Source organism: Saccostrea cucullata, unplaced genomic scaffold, assembly GCF_032062105.1.
Source record: "Saccostrea cucullata isolate Sc308-1 unplaced genomic scaffold, CSIRO_AGI_Scuc_v1 ctg281, whole genome shotgun sequence".
Classification (NCBI taxonomy): Eukaryota; Metazoa; Mollusca; class Bivalvia; order Ostreida; family Ostreidae; genus Saccostrea; species Saccostrea cuccullata.
This window is the reverse complement of record NW_026926059.1, coordinates 269,401-290,795: the sequence shown is the minus strand read 5'-3', so window position 1 is coordinate 290,795 and position 21,395 is coordinate 269,401. Positions and strand designations below refer to the sequence as shown.

The 21,395-nt window shown below is 33.8% G+C and overlaps 1 protein-coding gene and 1 pseudogene across 1 annotated transcript; both read right to left on the bottom strand.

The window, feature by feature from the left end:
• Positions 1 to 21,395, bottom strand: part of LOC134270540 (putative nuclease HARBI1) — a 319,031-nt pseudogene that overhangs the window by 248,744 nt on the left and 48,892 nt on the right.
• On the bottom strand, positions 13,816 to 21,251 carry LOC134270518 (tetraspanin-9-like). The gene is made up of 7 exons (XM_062752744.1): positions 20,992 to 21,251; positions 17,759 to 17,983; positions 17,441 to 17,515; positions 16,364 to 16,477; positions 15,764 to 15,964; positions 15,186 to 15,269; positions 13,816 to 14,694 (listed from the first exon to the last, which is right to left on the bottom strand). Exons 1-7 carry the CDS (start codon positions 21,055 to 21,057, stop codon positions 14,629 to 14,631), a joined length of 831 nt encoding a protein of 276 aa, XP_062608728.1. The 5' UTR covers positions 21,058 to 21,251; the 3' UTR covers positions 13,816 to 14,628.

Below are 21,395 nucleotides of genomic sequence, written 5' to 3'. Positions count from 1 at the left end.
GAAAGCAAATTTTTTTGGGAAAAAAATCAAAAGGTTAATGAGAATCAGGAATCCACTACATTAGATTTTTTCATGACAGCGTCCGAATCCACACACCCTGAAGAGTAAAGGAGTCTTGGGGATAAACAGAAAGTTAATGTTCTTTCACATGAACGATATTCGCAAGATCTTTCGTCTTTCAACTTGTTTCATTTTTCAAACTTGAAAAAAACGCCTTTCAGAAGAAACACGTCCTGGAAATCATAGGATCTGCCATAATTAAGCCAATATTCAAAGGGTCATACCCAAAAATAAGTTCTAAAAACAATAAGAAATTGGTCCAAAAAAATGATACAGACATGCGTTTTAATTAAAAGATAATATAAGGTTAAATCATTTAGACTAAATTATTGAAAAGCGTCTTTTGTTTCTTTCCGAGCACAAAGGACATTATTATTGAACAGGCTTCGTATAAGGTGAGTCCCCTTACTGATATACAAAATAAGGTGTCCTCTGGTCCCCCTACTGATGTACAATATAAGGTGTCCTCTGGTCCCCCAACTGATGTAAAGTATAAGATGACCTCTGGTCCCCCTACTCATGCTCATTATACGCTGACCCCTGGTCCTCCTACTTATATACAATATAAGGTGTCCTCTGGTCCCATAACTGATGTACAATATAAGGCAACCTCTGGTCACCCTACTGATGTACAATATAAGGTGACCTCTGGTCCCCCTACTGATGTACAATATAAGGTGACCTCTGATCCCCTACTGATGTACAATATAAGGCAACCTCTGGTTCCCCTACTGATGTACAATATAAGGTGTCCTCTGGTCCCCCTACTGATGTACTATATAAGGTGTTCTCTGGTCCCCCTACTGATGTACAATATAAGGTGTCCTCTGGTCCCCCTACTGATGTACAATATAAGGTGCCCTCTGGTCCCCTACTGATGTGTAATATAAGGTGACCTCTAGTCCCCCTACTGATGTACAATATAAGGTGACCTCTGGACCCAATACTTTTTTTTTTTAATGCTTTATTTTTGAATATTTTCATACTTACAAAAGAAACAAAATACACACACAAACACACCCTCACACACCACACACACTCTGTGCACCTTTCCCAAAATACCAGTTTTTATAATTACACCTTAAATGATAATTGAACTTATGTATGACAAATCAAATCAAACATTGCCCATTTACTATACATTCTAGTTCTACAATGAAAATTGCTCTCACAATATTTTTCAATTTTCCTGTAATACTTAAAAATGTTAACAGCTTCTGTAAATTTAGGTATAGTACATTGAGTTCTTGAGTAATACAAATACTTTTTTGCTAACAAGATGAGAAAATTTTCTAAACAACTTCCTTCAATATTACCCAGCATCACCTTTTGTTTTGAAATTACATAATCATTTTCAAATGCTTGATACCAATTTTCAAAATCTTTCCAAAAAATAGTTAAATGTTTACGATCATAAAAAAGATGAATCAATGTTTCTGGATCTGTTTTACAGAAAGAACAAAAATTGTTTTCAGCAATTTTTATCTTGTGAAGAAAAGAATTTGTGGCAAGGAAGCCCATAAGAATTCTATATTGAAAATAAATTATTTTGGTGTCCTTTGTACAAATTGAAGCATTCCGAAGGAAAAATTCCCAGTGTTTTTCTGTAATAGGTTCATTTAAATAAATCTCCCATTTTAACTTTTTGGATTCTGGTGCCACAAAATTCTTATCTTTTATAATTTTATACAGAAATTTTATACTTGTCACAGATATCATTTTTTGTATAACACATTTCTCTGGTGCTGCAAATTGATTGCCTCTTTCTGTCATATAAACAGTTACTTCCCTTTTTACTCTTGCTGGTACATTTGATACAATGTTAAAATAGTTTAAAAAATTATTAGTACCAACGATTTTTTTTAACATCATTAAAACACCTAAATTTTCCATCATCCAACAACAAGTCTTTCAATACTTTAAAACCTTTTTCTACCCAAGTCTTGTAAAAACTCCATTTTTTGATATCAACAAAATTTCTAATATCAGTATATAAATAATCTGTAGCACTCAAACAATCTTTTTTAACAATTATAAGAGCTTTTATAACATCTTTCCAAAAATCATTACCTATATGATTCAAAAATTCTGAGAGTTTTTCTTTGGTTAAATAAAAAACAAAGTTAAAATCTTTTTGATTAAAAATACAGGATAATAATTGCTGCCATGCTCCACTGTTGTCTGTAAGGACTCTCTTAACCCATTTAAGTTTTATATATGAAATGAAGGAGGATAAATGGATCATGTTTAGTCCACCTTCTTCAATTTTTCCTATCAATGTATTTCTTTTTACTTTTTCCACCTTGTATGCCCAAATAAATTGAAATAAAATTTTATTGATCTCATTAAGTAATTCCTTTGATGGATTTGGAAGAGTTGAGAATAGGTGTACAAATTTTGGAATAACAAGGGTTTTAATTACTGTAATTTTTCCTATTGGGGTCAAATCTCTTTTCGCCCATGATGCAAGCAATTTTTTAATAGAATTTATTTTGGGTCGATAATTGACAGACACAATATTTTCTAAGTTTTTTGTGAAAATTATTCCTAAGAGCTTAAAGGTATCAGCACTCCAATTAATTTTTAAGTCATCACATAGAGTTTGTTTTGATCCTGCCTTGCTTCCCAACCATACTGCTTGAGACTTTGAAATATTAAGCTTCAAACCAGAAGCATTTCCAAATTTTTCGATTATTTTCATTGATTCTCTCAAAGACTTTTCACTTCCATCTAATGTTAAAAAAGAGTCATCTGCATATTGTCCTAGTTTATTTTCTTTCCCATTAATCGATATACCTTTTATGTTTTCATTATTCTTCAGTGAGATTGCAAGTAGTTCTACAGTAATGATAAAAATGTATGGTGCCAAAGGGTCTCCCTGTCTACATCCACGTTCAAGATTAAAAAAGGAGGATAAGTTTCCATTATTTATCACGCAGCTTGTACTGGTTGAGTAAAAGGTTTTAAACCATTTAACTAATGAATCTCCAAAATTAAAAGACTTTAATGCTTTAACAATAAAATCCCATTCTAAAGAATCAAAAGCTTTTTCGAAATCTAATAAAAGGAGCAAACCAAATTGTTTTTTATCTTTAAGGTAATCTATTAAGTCATATAAAAACCTAGTGTTTTCACCTATGAAACGCCCTTTTATAAAACCTTTTTGGGTATCACTTATAATACTGGACAACACATTCTTAATGCGATTTGCTATGGTACTAGAACCAATTTTGTAATCTACATTTAACAATGAAATAGGTCTCCAATTTTTCATATATCTTCTATCCTTTTCCTCTTTTGGAATGCATGTAATTACCCCCTGAGATTGAAACTGTGAAAGTTTTCCAGTTATATACCCTTCATTTAAAGATTTCATAACAAAAATACCTATATCTTTCCAGAAAAATTTGTAAAATTCCACTGTAAACCCATCTGATCCTGGGGATTTTTTGTTTTTCATATTTTTTAATGATGTTGTGCATTCTTGAAGTTTCAAAAAACCTTCACAATTGTCACTTTGTTCATCAGATAATTTGACATTATGTTGTAAAAAGATATTTTCACACAAAGATGTTTCATTATTATTATTATCCTTTTTACTTTTGTACAAGTTTGAGAAAAAAGACCTTTGTTCATCCAGAATGGCAGACTGGTCTGCAATATGATTACCATTTGAGTCTACTAATTCAGATATTGTTTTATTTACATAATTTCTTCTTTCTAATTTACAAAAGTATTCAGAATTTTTTTCACCCATTTCATACCAAGTAGCTTTTGAGCGTAACATTAAACCCTTTATATAGTTCGACCTAGAATTTTGTAAAGTTTGTTTTTTTTCTTCAAGTGTCAAAATATCTTCTTCTTTTCCTGAAATATTGACTTTTTCTTCCAAATCTAAGATTTCTTTTTCTAATTTTTTCCTCTGTAGTTTTTGTTTTTTGGACCTTATGGAAGAATATTCTATTGTTAAGGATCTGATTTTCATTTTCAAGACTTCCCAGAAAAATTGATTACTTATACTAAATTGAATACTCTCCCTTTGCTCAATATCTCCTGATATCATATATTCTTTAATTGTTTCTGAAATACATTGCTTTACTTTTTCTATATACTCCTTTTCATGTAATAACTGACAATTAAATTTCCAGTAACCTCTTCTCTATTACTGTCATTTGTTTTGAATTTTAATACAATTGCTGAATGATCTGTTCTATACCCTGGGATTATTTTGGTGTCTAATACTCTACTAAAAATACAATCAGAAACAAGAAAATAATCAATTCTACTTTGAATAACTGGATTTGATCTTCTCCATGTGTACTGCCTAACTTCTTCATTCCAGATTCTCATGGATCATAAATTTCAAGTTCGCTTTTTATATTCTTTATTACTTCATTTGCCTTTGGATTATTAAGATTTTTAACATTGAAAGTGTCAAGTTCTTTATTTTGGACCACATTCCAATCCCCACACATGAGGATTGACATGTTTTCTAATTTTGTAATTTCTTCATAAATATTTTGAAAAAATTCTGGATTATCATTATTTGGACCATACAAATTTACCAAAGTAAATCTCAAATTATTTGCTGAAATATCCATTATGATATATCTACCAGAAGAGTCACATTTAACTGAATGGATATCTAATTCAAAGTTATTTTTGAAAAGTATTGCAACTCCAGCTGAGCTGCTTGTATTACTACTGAAATAGGATTTGTAACCCCACTCTGATTCCCATAACCTTGAAGTCTCATGAGTACTATGTGTTTCTTGAAAACAAACAATAGAGATATTTTTACTTCTAACCCAATTAAACACATCTCTACGTTTTTGGCTGTTAGAGGAGAAACCTCTTACATTCATACTCAATATACCTAACATTTCTACTTTGTTGGTCATTTTAGTTGTCGTATAAAATGTCATGAAAATTTTTCATTCTTATTACACAGAACATTAGAGAAGGTGCACTAAAGCTCAAAAACAACGCATACATACACACTCTACACATACTTACATTCACAAAAGTCAACCATTCAATAGGCATACCTCGCCTTGAAGTCAATGTCCCACCTGTATCGGCTCCTCCTGCTAGTTTTACTTATTGTAGACAATTAAACATCTCAATTCTTAGTGAGAAAAAAAAAATTAAGCTCTAAATATTTTGTCAATATTGTCCGTAACATCAATTCGGTGTCGCTCTCCTTTCATATCCAGCGCAAATATGTGGCCATTAAAATACCACGCACTGTCAACAAGATGTTGTCTGTTCTCTGCTTTTAAGGCTCTCAAGAGCTGCGCATTCATACTGGTAATATGGTCTAGCATGATGAAATCCTCTTTTAATGCTTCACGTTTTGTTATCACAGATTTTCTTGCCTCTGCCGTATTAAACTTGACAATCACAGGGCGCGGATTTTGTTTATCAGCGGATGGGATTCTGTGAATGGCTAGAATGTCCCGCAGATCGAGAATAACACCTGTTCTCTCAGCCACAATGGTGCAAAACTCTTCTTTGAGTTTTTGGCCCTTCCGTTCTGGCCAGTTGAGGATCTTGATGTTGTTCTTTTGCGAGTACTGCTGGTTAAAATTGGCCATACTGACTGCTGTGCTTGCAAGCTCGTTTACATCCTTCAGTTTGGTCTCCAATTTATTAATTTGTTTCTTAAGATTTGAAACATTTTCCATGTTGGTATCATTGTCCATCATGAGCCCATCTACTTTGTCCGATAACTGTTTCCTTATTTTGGCAACATCTTCAACATGCTGTTCTTTTTGTGACTTGAATTCCTCTTGAATCTCTGATTTTAAATCTTTCATGATCTCTTCTTTGATACTGACAGCCAACTCCTCATGTAATTCCCTCTTCAGGTCCTCCTTGAATTCAGCCACTACACTTTTAACAATCTCTCGTATATCATCCTTTGTAACAATCCTTTGAACCATCAACTGAATTGATTCCAGTGTGTCCTTTATCTCATCAATTTCTGAAGATTCCTCTTCTCCTGCGGAGGAAATTCTCCTCTGTTTTGATGATACAATTTGTGACTTTACTTCGGATGGCACTCTGGACAGAAATAATGTTGATTGCTTAAGCAGTGGGCCAGAAACTTTCTCATTTTTTTGTACTTCTTTTGTGTCCTTGGCTTGTTGATCCGCCATTGTTAAACAGCACAATGGTTCACTGAACAATGAATACTAAACACACACACACAATGGTCACCTGTCCTTAACACTGGAACTCCAGGTATACAGAATACAGGTGAAACAGGTGAACACAACTCAGTGCTCTCACTATCACTCTGTAATTGATTTTTCCCAACAAAGTCCACTTTTCCAAATTTTATGAAAGCAGTCCAGTGTACTTTTTTAAAAATATCTATAACACACACTAGAAATATTTTTGTCCACCTACGAAACACTTTAACACTCTAAAAATCCACTTTTTAACAGAGGAGCAAAAACACCACCTCACTCTACAAGCATGACCTTGACCTCTCTCTGGACCCAATACTAATGTACATTATAAGATGACCCCTGGTCCCCCTACTGATGTACATTATAAGGTGTCCTCTGGTCAACCCACTGATGAATAATATAAGGTGTCCTCTGGTCCCCCTACTGATGTACAATATAAGATGTCCTCTGGTCAACCCACAGATGAATAATATAAGGTGTCCTCTTGTCCCCCTACTGATGTACAATATAAGGTGTCCTCTGGTCCACTAACTGATGTACAATATGAGATGACTTTTGGTCCCCCTACTGATGTACATATAAGGTTTCCTCTGGTTCCCCTAGTGATGTAAAATATAATGTGAATTCTGGTCACCCTACTGATGTACAATAAAAGGTGACCTCTGGTCCCCTATCGATGTTCACATAAGGTGACCTCTGGTCCTCCTAATAATTTACAATATAATGTTACCTCTGGTCCCACTACTGATGTACAATATAAGGTGACCTCTGGTCCCACTACTGATGTACAATATAAGGTGACCTCTGGTTCCCCTACGGATGTACAATATAAGGTGTCCTCTGGTCCCCCTACTGATGTACAAAATAAAGTGTTCTCTGGTCCCCCTACTGATGTACAATATAAGATGACCCCTGGTCCCCCTGCTGATGTACAATATAAGGTGTCCTCTAATCAACCCACTGATGAATAATATAAGGTGTCCTCTGGTCCCCTTACTGATGTACAATATAAAGTGTCCTCTGGTCCACCTACTGATGTACAATATAAGGTGATTTTTGGTCCCCCTACTGATGTACATATAAGGTTTCCTCTGGATCTCCTAGTGATGTACAATATAAGGTGACCTTTGGTCCCCCTACTGATGTACATTTTAAGCTTACCTCTGGTCCCCCTACTGATGTTTAATACAAGGTGTCCTCTGGTCCCCCTACTGATGTACAATATAAGGTGACCTCTGATCCCCTACTGATGTACAATATAAGGTGACCTCTAGTCCCCTTACTGATGTACTATATAAGGTGACCTTTGGTCCCCCTACTGATGTACATTATAAGCTGACCCCTGGTCCCCCTACTGATGTACATAGAAGGTGTCCTCTGGTCCCCCTACTGATGAACAATATAAGGTGACCTCTGGTCTCCTTATTGATGTTCAATTTAAGGTGTCCTCTGGTCTCTCTACTGATGTACAGTATAAGATGCACTCTGGTTCCCCTACTGATGTACAATATAAGATATCCTCTGGTCCCCCTACTGATGTACAATATAAGATGCCCTCTGGTTCCCCTACTGATGTACAATATAAGGTGTCCTCTGGTCCCCCTACTTATGTACAATATAAGATATCCTCTGGTCCCCCTACTGATGTACAATAAAAGGTTACCTCTAGTCCCCCTACTGATGTATAATATAAGATGACCTCTGGTTCCCCTACTGATGTACAATATAAGATGACCTCTGGTTCCCCTACTGATGTAAATAATAAAGTGACCACTGGTTCCCCTGCTGATGTACAGTATAAGGTGACCTCTGGTCCCCCTACTGATGTCAATATTAGGTGACCTCTGGTCCCCCTACTGATGTACAATATTAGGTGACCTCTGGTCCCCCTACTGATGTACATTATTAGGTGACCTCTGGTCCCCCTACTGATGTACATTATTAGGCGACCTCTGGTCCCCCTACTGATGTACAATATAAGGTGTCCTCTGGTCCCCGTACTGATGTATAATATAAGGTGATCGATCTTGGTTCCCTCTACTGATGTACAGTACAGTATTAGGTGACCACTTGTCCCCGTAATGATGTACAATCTAAGTTGACCTCTGGACCCCCAAAGGATGTACAATATAAGGTTACCTTTGGGCCCCTATTAATTTAAAATGTATGGTGACCTGTGATCCCTCTGATGTACAATATAAAATAACCTCTGGTCTCCACACTGATGTATAATATAAGGTTACTTCTGGGCCCCCTAATTACTGTAAAGTTTCTGCTTATATACATTAGAAAGTAGATTTGTATAAAGTTATAAATATGATTATTTTGGAGTAAGACAAAAAACTGTCTATCATACAAAATTCAATCAATATATAAGGTGACCTGAGGTCTCCGTATTGATATCGATGAATTTATTTTTGTGCCTTTAAATTTCTGAAGAGTTCCTAAAATGTGTTATTACTACGCAAAATGACGAACTATTTGCGGGGGACCCGAGGTCCTAGTTGAGCGTACGTTTTATCCTTCTGCGTTTGAGGCCAAGATTTTGCGTCGCAACCAGGTTTAAGGTTTGTTACCTGATTAGAAATTGGCAGTCTAATATTATCTCACCCTGTCTGGATCATCCTTAAAGTGGTACACTTACGTGCTAAACGCCTAACGATATCGACCAAAAGGCATCTGAGTGATGATGCACTGCCAAATCCCCGGATCTATATCCCACATTGTATACTTTGGGAATTTTAATAAGGAATATCAAAGCCCCCCCCCCCCCCCCCACAATTTCAACAGTTTAGAAAGATCTATGCATGTGAGTGGAAGCAGATTGGTCAATCAAATATTCAGAGGTACATGGTATCCATGAAAAAAAGGATATATTGCAGTAATTAGAGCGTGTAGTTGTATTACTCCATAGAGATTATTTTATGTGAATTTTCATTTTGAGGGTACATCATATCCTTGACACTTTGCTTAAAAGTCTGACGAGATACATGACATTTACGCAACGTCGAACTGAAATACGTATCTCTAAACATGAATTAGAGAAAGTATTTATTATACGCATTTGTTCGATAAAACTTAAAAAATGTCAGGTGAATACTTAGAAGTTTGGTTCAGTGTGTGGTCTTTATAATGGCAGTATTAGGAAATATGAATTGTAATCTCTTAATTTTACTTTGGCCTATTTGTTTCATGCCGATTATTAGGCTTTTGTTTTTATACTCTATTAGTTTATTAATAAAATTTTTCATCTACTTGATCCATATACGGATTACGATGGGTGTGACCGATCAGCAGGGAATGCCCAATCCTCCCAGGCACCTGGAGTCCCGGTGTTTCGTGTTTTGTATTTTTAGTTTTTGTAATGAAATATATGGAGATAAAGAAGAGTATTCAACAGGTTGGGGGGAAACGTAAATTCCGCTATAATAGTGGTATTTCACTATTATAGTGAAATTACGCTATATTTCCCGTCGTGGATACCCTCAATTTCACCCGATACCATGCAAGGCGTTTGAACCGCACGTCATGGTGGGTATTACAATGAACAAAAACTGTCATGCTTGCATGTTTTTAATTTTAATAAAATTTCTACCGTTGCGTTTGAAAATGCGAGCACTCTTTTTTTAACGGAAGTTGCATTTTTAACATAGCAACCGATGATTGCGGGGATATATAAGCCTGTTTGAATCTCACTTATTGCTCATTAATGTGCACAAAGTAATGTTTGTTACAATTGTCAACTTAAACTGGAAAGGGTTTATTGAATTAAACAAGAAAAAGATTATTTCTGTCTGCATGGTTACGGGTATGGAGCCCCGTTATGGTAAACGGAAAGACCCATTATTATCGATCGCTGCTGCAGCCGATCTTTTTGTACATGGTTGTTAAATAGTGAACATGGGAAATGAGAAGTGATTTTTGTAAAAGTTCAGTGTAATAATTTTTCATTGATAACATGTAGAAAATCATCAGTAAAATTTAAAATATTATTGTTATAATGTTTCAATTTCATTGTCATTTCTCATCAAGTTATTTGATAATTTTTGACTATATACTCGTAAAAAGAGTTTACTAAAGGTATTACATATACATAAAAGGAAATTTTGATTTTCCGGTCGTATCATAATGACGTGGTGCATAAAGTGCATGGTTAATAAAAAATCAAAAACTCTTTAACTCGTAAAAATTGTTTTGAATATGTTATAGCTACGAATGCTGCCAATGATACAAGAATAATTTCGTTTCCACATTTTGCACAGTGCCTTGCAGCATAGCCTATTTTGCAAAAAAACATAGGAATTATCACGTGCATGATCAAGATCCAGGGTGCACGTGGTTCGGTCATTTTTATTTTAGACTGTCTTCAAAGCAAGACAAATAATTTTTTTAAATAAGTACGGATATACATATTTTAATGCATTTGCTCATCAGATATATATTCATCGATGTAATAAAGTCCATGGGAGTCTGAAGCAAATTGAAAGGGCGGCTAATTGAAAGTGGGGGGGGGGGGTGGTTAAACCAACAAAAAAAGATAAAACCCAATTTTCAATACAAAGAAAATGTCTATCCTTGCAAGAAAGTGGGGGGGGGGGGGGGCTAGGCGCCCCTAGCACCCTCCGGTTCTGACGCCTGTGTAGTCTATGATAAAAGAATTGATTGTAAATAAAAATATACGCTTTTCAAGACTTCTACTTCAGCTTTGAATATCTTGCACTTCCATTGCATGAATATGCTTTCAGAATTGTGAAAGTACTTTTTCAAATGCTAAATTGTTTGCGGATAATTTGATGTTTTACATCAATTTTTAATTGTCGAAAATATGAATTGAGTCGAAGATATTTTAGACACTCCTTATGCTGAGCAGTGATGATTTGTTATTTGGAGTTTCCTTGTAGTTTAAACAATAATACATTAGCATAAATCTAAAAGTCTGAAAAATTAATACTTTTATAGTGATTTTTTGCTATATACTTTTATTTCATATGAATACATGTATAATTAGATAAGAATATTTTTTTAAATAACAAGAAAAAAACCAGAAGTCTCTGCCGAGACTGAAGCTCTACTGGTTTGAACTTATAGCAAAGGAAGAGAAAAGTACTTAAGCAGCTGGGATTTGAGACTTTACAACAGCAATAAATAGAATAATGATCATTGATAAAGTCTCTTTATTTTCTTAGTGCAGTCTACTTGTGTGCCAAGTTATATTGAAATCAGACCAAAACTGTAGGAGGAGTAGCATTTTGAAACAATTTTAAAGATATTTCTATTTTTAGTAACCACGGCAACACCATTCATCAAAATTAAAATTCGATACACAGAATTATGTATCTTAGTGTATTCTACTTGTGTGCCCAGTTATATTGAAATCAGACCAAAACTGTAGGAGGAGTAGCATTTTGAAACAATTTTACAGAATGATATTTCTATTTTTAGTAACCACGGCAGCACCGTTCATCGAAATCAAAAACCGATATACAGATTTATGTATCTTTAGTGTAGTCTACTTGTGTGCCAAGTTATACTTAAATCAGACCAAAACTGTAGGAGGAGTAGCATTTTGAAAGAATTTCACAGAAATTTCTATTTTTAGTAACCACGGCAACACCGTTCATCGAAATCAAAAACCGATACACAGAATTAAGTATCTTAGTGTAGTCTACTTGTGTGCCAAGTTATACTGAAATCAGACCAAAAATGTAGGAGGAGTAGCATTTTGAAAGAATTTCACAGAAATTTCGATTTTTAGTAACCATGGCAACACTGTTCATCGAAATCAAAAACCGATACACAGAATTATGTATCTTAGTGTATTCTACTTGTGTGCCAAGTTATACTGAAATCAGATTAAAACTGTAGGAGGAGTTGCATTTGAAAGAATTTCACAGAAATTTCTATTTTTAGTAACCACGGCAACACCATTCATCAAAATTAAAATTCGATACACAGAATTATGTATCTTAGTGTAGTCTACTTGTGTGCCAAGTTATATTGAAATTAGACCAAAACTGTAGGAGGAGTAGCATTTTGAAAAATTGTTTACAGACAGACGGACAGACGGACGGACGCCGGACGCATTACTATCGCATAAGCTCTTCTGGTCTCTGACCAGTAGAGCTAAAAACTACATGTATACCTATTTCTCTCAAATTTTAAAGTTAATTCTATTTTGCCTAAGTGCATAACCATAAAATGTTAAATAAGATACATTTGTGCGAAGTTAAAAAGATCGTTGAATCATAATTATTTGAACATGTGTTAAAATAAGGTTACAGACACTCTTGTTAAATATTACCGACACCGAAATAAATTGAGTCTTTTTTTCTGAAATAAAAAATTAACCAGCCGATATTGAAAATTAGATATATTTTCTGGGATCGTATATATGTGTAATTTTTGGATAATTTATTATCAATTGATTTTGTTAAGAGAAAAGATATCGAGTTTATCAATACACTCTTTTTTCATGTTTGCTATAATGGGTCTTTCCGTTTACCATAACGGGGCTCCATACCCGTAACCATGCAGACAGAAATAATCTTTTTCTTGTTTAATTCAATAAACCCTTTCCAGTTTAAGTTGACAATTGTAACAAACATTACTTTGTGCACATTAATGAGCTATAAGTGAGATTCAAACAGGCTTATATATCCCCGCAATCATCGGTTGCTATGTTAAAAATGCAACTTCCGTTAAAAAAAGAGTGCTCGCATTTTCAAACGCAACGGTAGAAAATTTATTAAAATTCAAAACATGCAAGCATGACAGTTTTTATTCATTGTAATACCCACCATGACGTGCGGTTCAAACGCCTTGCGGGTGAAATTGAGGGTATCCACGACGGGAAATATAGCGTAATTTCACTATAATAGTGAAATACCACTATTATAGCGGAATTTACGTTTCCCCCCAACCTGTTCAAGCTAACAAGTCCATTAAACAATACAGAATAGGAGCAGAGCAAACACGGATCTCCAAAACATCTGAGATGTGATCAGGTGCCATGGAGGAGTTACCATCTCCTGTAAACACGAACCGGGCATCCTCATTATGAATCGAACCCTCTACCACTAGGCTACCACCATCGGTCCTCATGTCTGATCAGAAAATAAATAAATGCAACAGAAATGAGATGTTTCATTCAGATAAAAGGGATACGAGTCTTACTGGTGATTGTGATTGCATTAATCATTAAATAAAACAATACATGTACTGGGGCATTTATCAGGTAAAGTTCAATTTTAAGAAATATTGAACATTATTTGAGGTAGATTTTACATAGACTTAGTTAAAACATGCAGTGGATAAATAATACTAGTACTAATATTGAAGTTTTATCATTTAATCCTTACTACTGTGTCATAAAACTTAAATTTCATTTTGGACCAACTGATTGTTATAAACAATATTATGACAACAAAGCTGATGGTTTCCAGACCAGTGCATGTTGTGACTTATGAGTTTTTTTCCATCAAACTCAGTAATGATTATATCTTTGTCGTAAAGTCACATTCTCATTCACTTTTGTTCTAACCAGTGAAGAAAATCGCAATACAATTGTCAAGATTTTATTTTATAAAAATTTAATTGTAAAAAAGTACAAGCAAAACTATTTACCTGATGAAAACAGTGACCAAACAAAAATCGAAACCTCTACACACAAGAACCAACGTTCTTATTAAGCACATGTTATACATAAAAATCATAATTTTCATATAAGAATTTTTTTAGTTTGACAAATATTTTTAAAAAGTAAAAAATAAATGTTGGTGGTGATTGTAATTTTCACTATTTGTGTAAAAATGTAAAAAAAAAAAAAAAGAAAACTCAATTAAAACAAAAAACAATAACAATGACTAGGACAAATACAAAATTTATATCAAGAAACAATAGCTACACAAATTAAACAATCCCTGCTTGGGGATGAGGTCTTTTAAATAAGACAACATTCTTCAAATTTAAACGGAACAAAACAAAAAGCTTTCTCACAAATGACAAACTTTTTTCTTATGATTTTTCCAAGTAATACGGGTAATCATTAGTAAATGAAGGCAAATTTTTTACTGAGATGCATGCAATAAAGATATATATGATATAAAACCTCTAACACTTCATGATTTTAGGGGAAATTTTAAAAAGAATAATATACATGTACTTAATATAAGTTTCTAAAATATAAAGTTATGTTTTAATATCGAATGATATAAGATTATAAAATTTTGATTGTTTACATCCTATACTTTGACAAAGCTATACATAAGCTGATAAGAAATCATTATATCTGGATCATTGCGTGGATAGACAGCAGCGGTGAGCTGGAGTTTGTTTTGGCTTTACTGCTGTCGTGTAAATCCTAGCGGTAGCACTACACAGCCATAGACTCTGATCCTGTCTGCTTACATAGGACAATGGCAAAAACAAAGCCCAGCAGCTAGGGAAGACAAAGTTCAAATGTAAGTTATCAAATAAAGGGGGAAATAAATTTCATGACAAAATAGTGTGAAGATTTGCTGCATTCAACTATTTTCATATTTTAGAAAAGGGGAGGAGGATTTGCTCATGTGAAATGTTGATTGATTGTTTGATTCTCTTCCAGAATGTTTCGTTCATATTGAGATGCCAACACAAGCCGGTGGAGGGTTGTTTTAGACTTACAAGTACTTGACCAGGAAGAGGCCTCGTTATGTAATATACTAGTACTTACATTTAATTTTTTTAGGTAACCACGAATTCATTGAAAAATGTTTAGTATAACATCGCTTCTAATATCCATATTTGTACATCCAAGTCCAAATTATAAATCAAAGAATCAGGTAATCATGCAGAGTTCTATATGTATATACCTAAATACTGGACCTAGTATAGGCATTATAATTTTTAGAATGTGTATTAAACTACCTTTAAAACATGAATAATTCTTACCTCAATTACCATAACGGTGATCGCAACCCCAATAACCGGTGCTGATGAACTTTGAACCAACTCTTGAAATCGATCGTAACAACCCTTTAAAATCAGCAAAATAATCAGAATTGCACGAAAGAGTGGTAATAGAACGATGATATGTTATCAATTACTATTAACAAGAGGTTCATCGTTATTACATCCACACAAGAAACTTGTTCCTCAGATTTGTAGATTTTCATTTTTCTATATAAATAATTGTGACCTTATATTGTACCCCCTCTGAATTCAAACAGCAAAAAATTAATTCAATATCAAAATGGCTAACATAGCCTTGCAGCTGTCGAGAAGGAGTCTCTGTTTTGTATACATGGATACATTTGTAAAAGAGATTTCTTTGTTAAATGTGAATTCCAGAAAAGAGGTACCTATAGTGCAACCCCAACTCTGTCCTTCAATGTCTATAGCTTTATTATTTTCTGATACATGTAATCTTTGACGTATTCCTCGTTTTTTTAGGCTTTGTTATTTTGCAGAACTTGATGTATTTTTGTAGATTTTCCTTCAGATATCTCAACTAATATAATAACACTCACCTGAGTATTGTAGTTTTTGGAGACGCTGGCGTAACAGTCTGCCGGCGCCTGCGTTTTGTAGTTTGATTCAGTGACTCCCACACAGCAGGTTTTGGGGATCTGCGCATTTGTTTGTTGGCATTCACCGGAAGTTGTACACCAAGGGGTCAGATCAAAGTCGTTTGTAGTCCCCTGTACTCTATTTACACCGCAGCAATCAAACTAAAGGAGTATATACATATTCAAAACATCTAATTGTTTTTGTACAAGACCTGCATACTCATAAATTTTAGAAAGAAAAAATATACTGTCAAATGTGTCTTTATTGTTACCTTTACGTAGTTTTGTGCAACTGGATTTCAAGAAAAGCAATAACGGTTTCTGATCGTCGTAGAAAATATCAACTTTATTGTAGAAAGTCACAAGCAAATAAATAATACATGTTTTTTTCCGCTTTAAATCGAGATGTGTTAAATCGTTTCCAGTTAAGTTTTTGTTTGAGATAAAAACAAATAAAGTTAGACAAGTGACTAATTTGACTTATTCTAAGAATCACAATTAATGCTTGACAAAAATGTCTTCTGGTTTTAAAGAAAATATTAAGTTATCATGGTTACGTACAGTTAAAAATGCATAGTTCCATGCATTGGAAATATCGTTAGTACTGTTCAAAGAATCGTCAATAAAGTTTTCCTGCAAGGACTTCAGCAACGCCTCCTTGGTTTCCTCATTAAACTAGAACACAATAATAAAACAATACAATTTTACTAAATTAGGAGAAAGGAATTAATAGAAGAGCAACAAACTTCAAATGATTTTCTGTCATACTATACTGAGTGTATTATTAGTGTAATCTTTAATTTTTTCTCTTGCTGACAACCTTCTCTTCTCAGCAATACATTCTATCATAAGTTTCAATGCGTTCACTAGCATAATGTAAGAACTTTATATATATATATATATATATATATATATATATATATATATATATATATATATATATATATATATATATATATATATATATATATTTATGTTCAAGTTGAAACCTTCCAATTTGAAACACATTCATAAATTTCATTGTTATAGATTTTGTTAATACTTTGTGATTTCAATTTTTTAACTTCTGAGTACCAATATCTGATTAATAACACTTCTCAAATACTGGTATACTGCTGTACAGTACTTCAAATGCTCCATCTTCTCTGCTGTTAATATTTTAGTGAAGAGAAAAGACTTCATAGAACATCTACTAGTTCCTGGAATATATCTCTAATTGTAAGGAATTTTTTGCAGTTCAAGATCCAGTATAGGTATGTGTAATGGGAATATCAAAACACAACTATCACATGATTTTAAAAAAAATTCCTCATTACTGAGTATTTAAGAAGAAAACTACGAGTATGATGATATTACCATTAGCAGAGTTAAATCCCAGTTCCTCTAAAATACAATTAAAAATAATTAAAAATAAATAATGAGGCTTACAAACCAAAACAATGCTGTTATTTGCTTTCGCAGCTGGGCCATAAATACTAGTAAAATACAAATCTACCTTGTACCATATACACCTGTAAGCTTCTAATGTCGATTGACTAATTCGGCAAAATTAGACTTAGGCTATTGGATCCTCCCCCATTTGAAAATGTCAGTTAAAACTGGCACTAGCTCAAACAAAAAATCAGCATTTACACTTACCACTTTTCTCATTTGGAACCATAATATGACAGCTGCAATCTTCATAAGAAGCAAAAGCAAAACCAGGATAGCGTACTGCAAAAATTCAATAAAGTTATAGTCAGTATCTCTAGCTGTCACAATTTTTTTTAGATAAAAAGCTTAACACTTGATTTGTCTAAGAAGTTTAAACCCAGGACACAACTAAAAATGATAATTTTTTTTTAAGGATGGCCCCACCGATATCTTTTTTATATTGCATGCAAATATAAAGGGCATTTCCTGTTTTTTCTGTAACTTAGTAGCGCCATGAGAAATGTATTACGTTTGAAAGCTTACCGTAACTAGCATACACCTGACTTCACAGCAGGCTCCAAAAAGGCCCAGGCCTGCAACTACCACAATGAAAGCCCCAATAATAATGACTAGGATAGACACGCTGTTTAGGACATTTCCCAGATCGTTCCCCGCCAACTCCACCTTGTTTAGGGCGGGCAATACCTCGTCTGCTATAGCATTGACTTTGGCTACAATCCCCGCTATCAGTAGACCTATACCAAGTAGCTACAAAAGGACAGGAATACGTATATGTTACTGTTCATATATTGTAGAGAATTGTCCAGAATGTACAGTATAAATTCCTCCATTAAAAAGAAAAGCATATCTGCCATGGAAGCATACCTATGTAGATATATACATGTACAGTGTTAATCTACTTTTCAAAAGGTTTTTATGATCCCGTAATCGAAGATTCGGGGCTATTTAGTTTTTTTCCCTGTCTGTCTCTCTGTTTGTTTGTTTGCTTGTCCACAAAAGCTTTAACCATGCTCATTACCCTTGATTGGTTAGAGCTAAGACTTTTATGTGTATACCTTGAGACAAGGCCTTCTTTTCGGAAACAATATATTTGACCTTGACCTGGAACCCATTTTGCAAATAAAAAAATTAAACTACAACCTTGGCCATAACTTTTGAACAGTTGGTCCTGGTACATCATTATGACATGCCTTTCTAATGATATAAATACTTCTGACCTTTTGATAGTGACCTTTAATTTTGACTCACTTTTAAAAAAACTTTAACCTTGGTCATTACTTTTTAACATTTAGTTCTGTGGCCTTCATATCTCACAGATGTATTTCTTGTATCAAGATATTCGTTTGAATACCAACAAATTTCGACCTTGAAGTTTGGAGTTTGTGTATTTATTGTGACAAGACCATTCAGCTGGTATAAATATTTTTGACCTCGACCTAGGGTTTTACCCACTTTTTAAATACTTTAACCTTGACCATAAATTTTGAAGCGTTAGTACTAGGGCTTTTGTATTTCACAGGTATGCTCCTTGTGATAAGACCTTCCTTTGAGTACCAAAAGTTTTGACCTTGACCTTGGAGTTAAACTTACATTTGAAAAATTTCAAAAACTCGCGAAAAGCTGCCATACGGGGGCATCAGTGTTTTACAAGCATATCTTGTTTACTCCTATTTTGGGGCAAGCGTTTGTTCTTTGGAAGACATTTTTATGCACGATCTCCAAGATGGAAGTCGGAGTGGAATTTTGTTATACCGACATTCCAAAACCAAAAAGGACTATTTGGGACCATTGAAAGGTATATAAAGTATTTAAAAAAATGGTTGTGAAATACTAGTACATGCTAAACTATAGCATATCATTCTTATAGCAGAGGAAAGCATAAAATACAAGAAATAATACCCAAGGTGAGCGACCAAAATAAGCGGCGTAAATCACGTACAGGTTTTTACAATGCTTGGGTCTGTAGCTCTCTGCTTGTTGTGAAGTAATCTCTAAGAAAATATATTCTATCCCTTGGAGTGGAGGGGTAGTCGCCCCCCCCCTACCCCTCCCCCAGTGTCTCGTGAATTAATGTCAAGTGAAATCTGGTAGACTGGGGTTTCTGAATATTTGAGCAATGATGTGTTAAATGAAAAAAGATTTTTCTAGAAATGAATTAGATGTACTATGTACCATAAAAAAAATGACTCAAAACATGAAATTATCTACGATGATTTATTATCAACAAGTGAAGGAAAACATATCCATACATAATGATTGTAATGAAATGTGAAGATAATGAACAAGTTTTAACGCCTATTTAATAATTCATCATTTGGGACATCACTGAGTCATACTAGTATGGCAAAAAATGTTTCTGGGTCAAAAATTTCATATCAAAATGCAACAGGCAGTTTATTCTGTAATTCATGTCAAAGTAGAGGGAAGTATAAAGACAATCAACGGAACAAATTAAAAATTATTACAAAAATTAAATTAAGGACTGTTGATAGATAACGATTTATCTGAAATTCCGTTTAGCTTAAATAATGTTTCTCGATCTCAACTATCGATATCTCGACTACTTTTTCTTTTCTTTTTTTTTTTTTACACTCCACCAACACCCTTTTTCCATCTTTGAGGCTGATAACTATCTTTTTTACCTAGGTCAATTTTCAATGCATTCTTAAAGTTTTTTTTTTCTCTAAAAACACAAGAACTACGTACTTATTTGACTGGGACAAAATAATTCCATTGCTACTGCCCATTTTCCCGTACAAGTATCTAATAGTAATGTAAGTACTATATTACTTGCATCTGGAATGTTACTGGGTTAGAAACATGAAGCAATGCAAGAAGTGCAATATCAGAGTACCAAAAATTAAACAAAATGTTAAACTCACTTCCTTATGGTATGTACATGTATCATTCTGAACAATTTCTATATGTATATAGCTAGAGTTTGATCGCTAAGCTAGAGATGAGGAAAGTGGTGTAATTTCTTCATACCGACTCTTGTTTCTGGGAAGTTATATTGCTTATTGATTGGCTTATATGTAAATGAGAAATATTTCCTTTTTCTCTATTGATACTAGATACAATACTGATGTGATACTTACTTAATGGGCTGGTATTACCAGTGAACAAAATTAAATGAGCGTACAGAAGTATCACTATAAGTTGGCTTAATTTATGCTATATTTTGCGTTTTCTTTTTTTTTTAACAGTCTCTTTAATGAATGCATATTGGCATAAAAATTTCTTGTTTACGTCGATAATAATAATAATAATGTTATGAATGTTATATTTTTCATCCGACAACGAATGATGATATTGAATCACCTGCTCCCAGTATTCTGACAGTTTTAAAGGTTGTCTTTCAGTTTCAACTCATCTGTAGAGAATCATTAAAGGCTGGTTAATATTGGAAAGGACAGTTAAGAATTCAGAAATCTCTTAATTACAAAATAGAGAGAGCGAAATACGAGATGTAAAACAAGACAGCTTTAATGAAAGCAGAGTATTATTACTATTTTAGCTGAAAATCTCTGTCCTTCTTTATGTGAGGAGTTTGTTTTGTACAGCAGCACTAAGCACGCCTGTAATGTGTGTGTGTGATGATTGATGGATATATACATACTGCGCATAACTACACGCCATTGTTTTAGTCATTAAGGGCGTCTGGATAGGTTCACCTTCCTCTCAAAAGAAAACTATAAAACTACATCTTAACAAACATAATGTGATTAAATCAAAATGATTGTAAATGTACTTACAAAGAACAAAATGTTGATGCCGATCAAGAGAACTTTTCCAAATCGTCCGCAACAGTCCATCGCCATGTTTTCTTACAATTCAGCTGTCAGAGGCTAGAATATTATAATCCTTCTCTGTTGATCAATTACGTAGATAATAATAGTCAAATTTCTCGTCACTGACTCCTACATAAATTTCTACCATCTAGGTTAAATAATGTTAAAAAAATAAGAGTCTTCTCAGTTAATATGAAAAGCCCGAGAAGTTACGAATGAAAATAAATCTCACGTGCGTCTTATGTAATGAAGGATTTCTTCGAGATTTACTCGAAACAATCATATTTGGTCCTTATCTTAATTAAGCCATTAAATAACGAAATATGATTAAGATTGATTTTTTTCACTGACAGAGTTTTTATGCCCCG

Bases quoted from the DNA above. Each gene is read 5' to 3' on its own strand.
- LOC134270518 (XM_062752744.1), bottom strand. From the start codon at position 21,057: ATGGCGATGGACTGTTGCGGACGATTTGGAAAAGTTCTCTTGATCGGC. The intron at 15,965-16,363 runs GTACGTAACCAT...ATACTCCTTTAG, and splicing joins GGAACTATGCATTTTTAACT to TTTGATTGCTGCGGTGTAAA. The intron at 15,270-15,763 runs GTGAGTGTTATT...CTGATTTTAAAG, and splicing joins CCAAAAACTACAATACTCAG to GGTTGTTACGATCGATTTCA.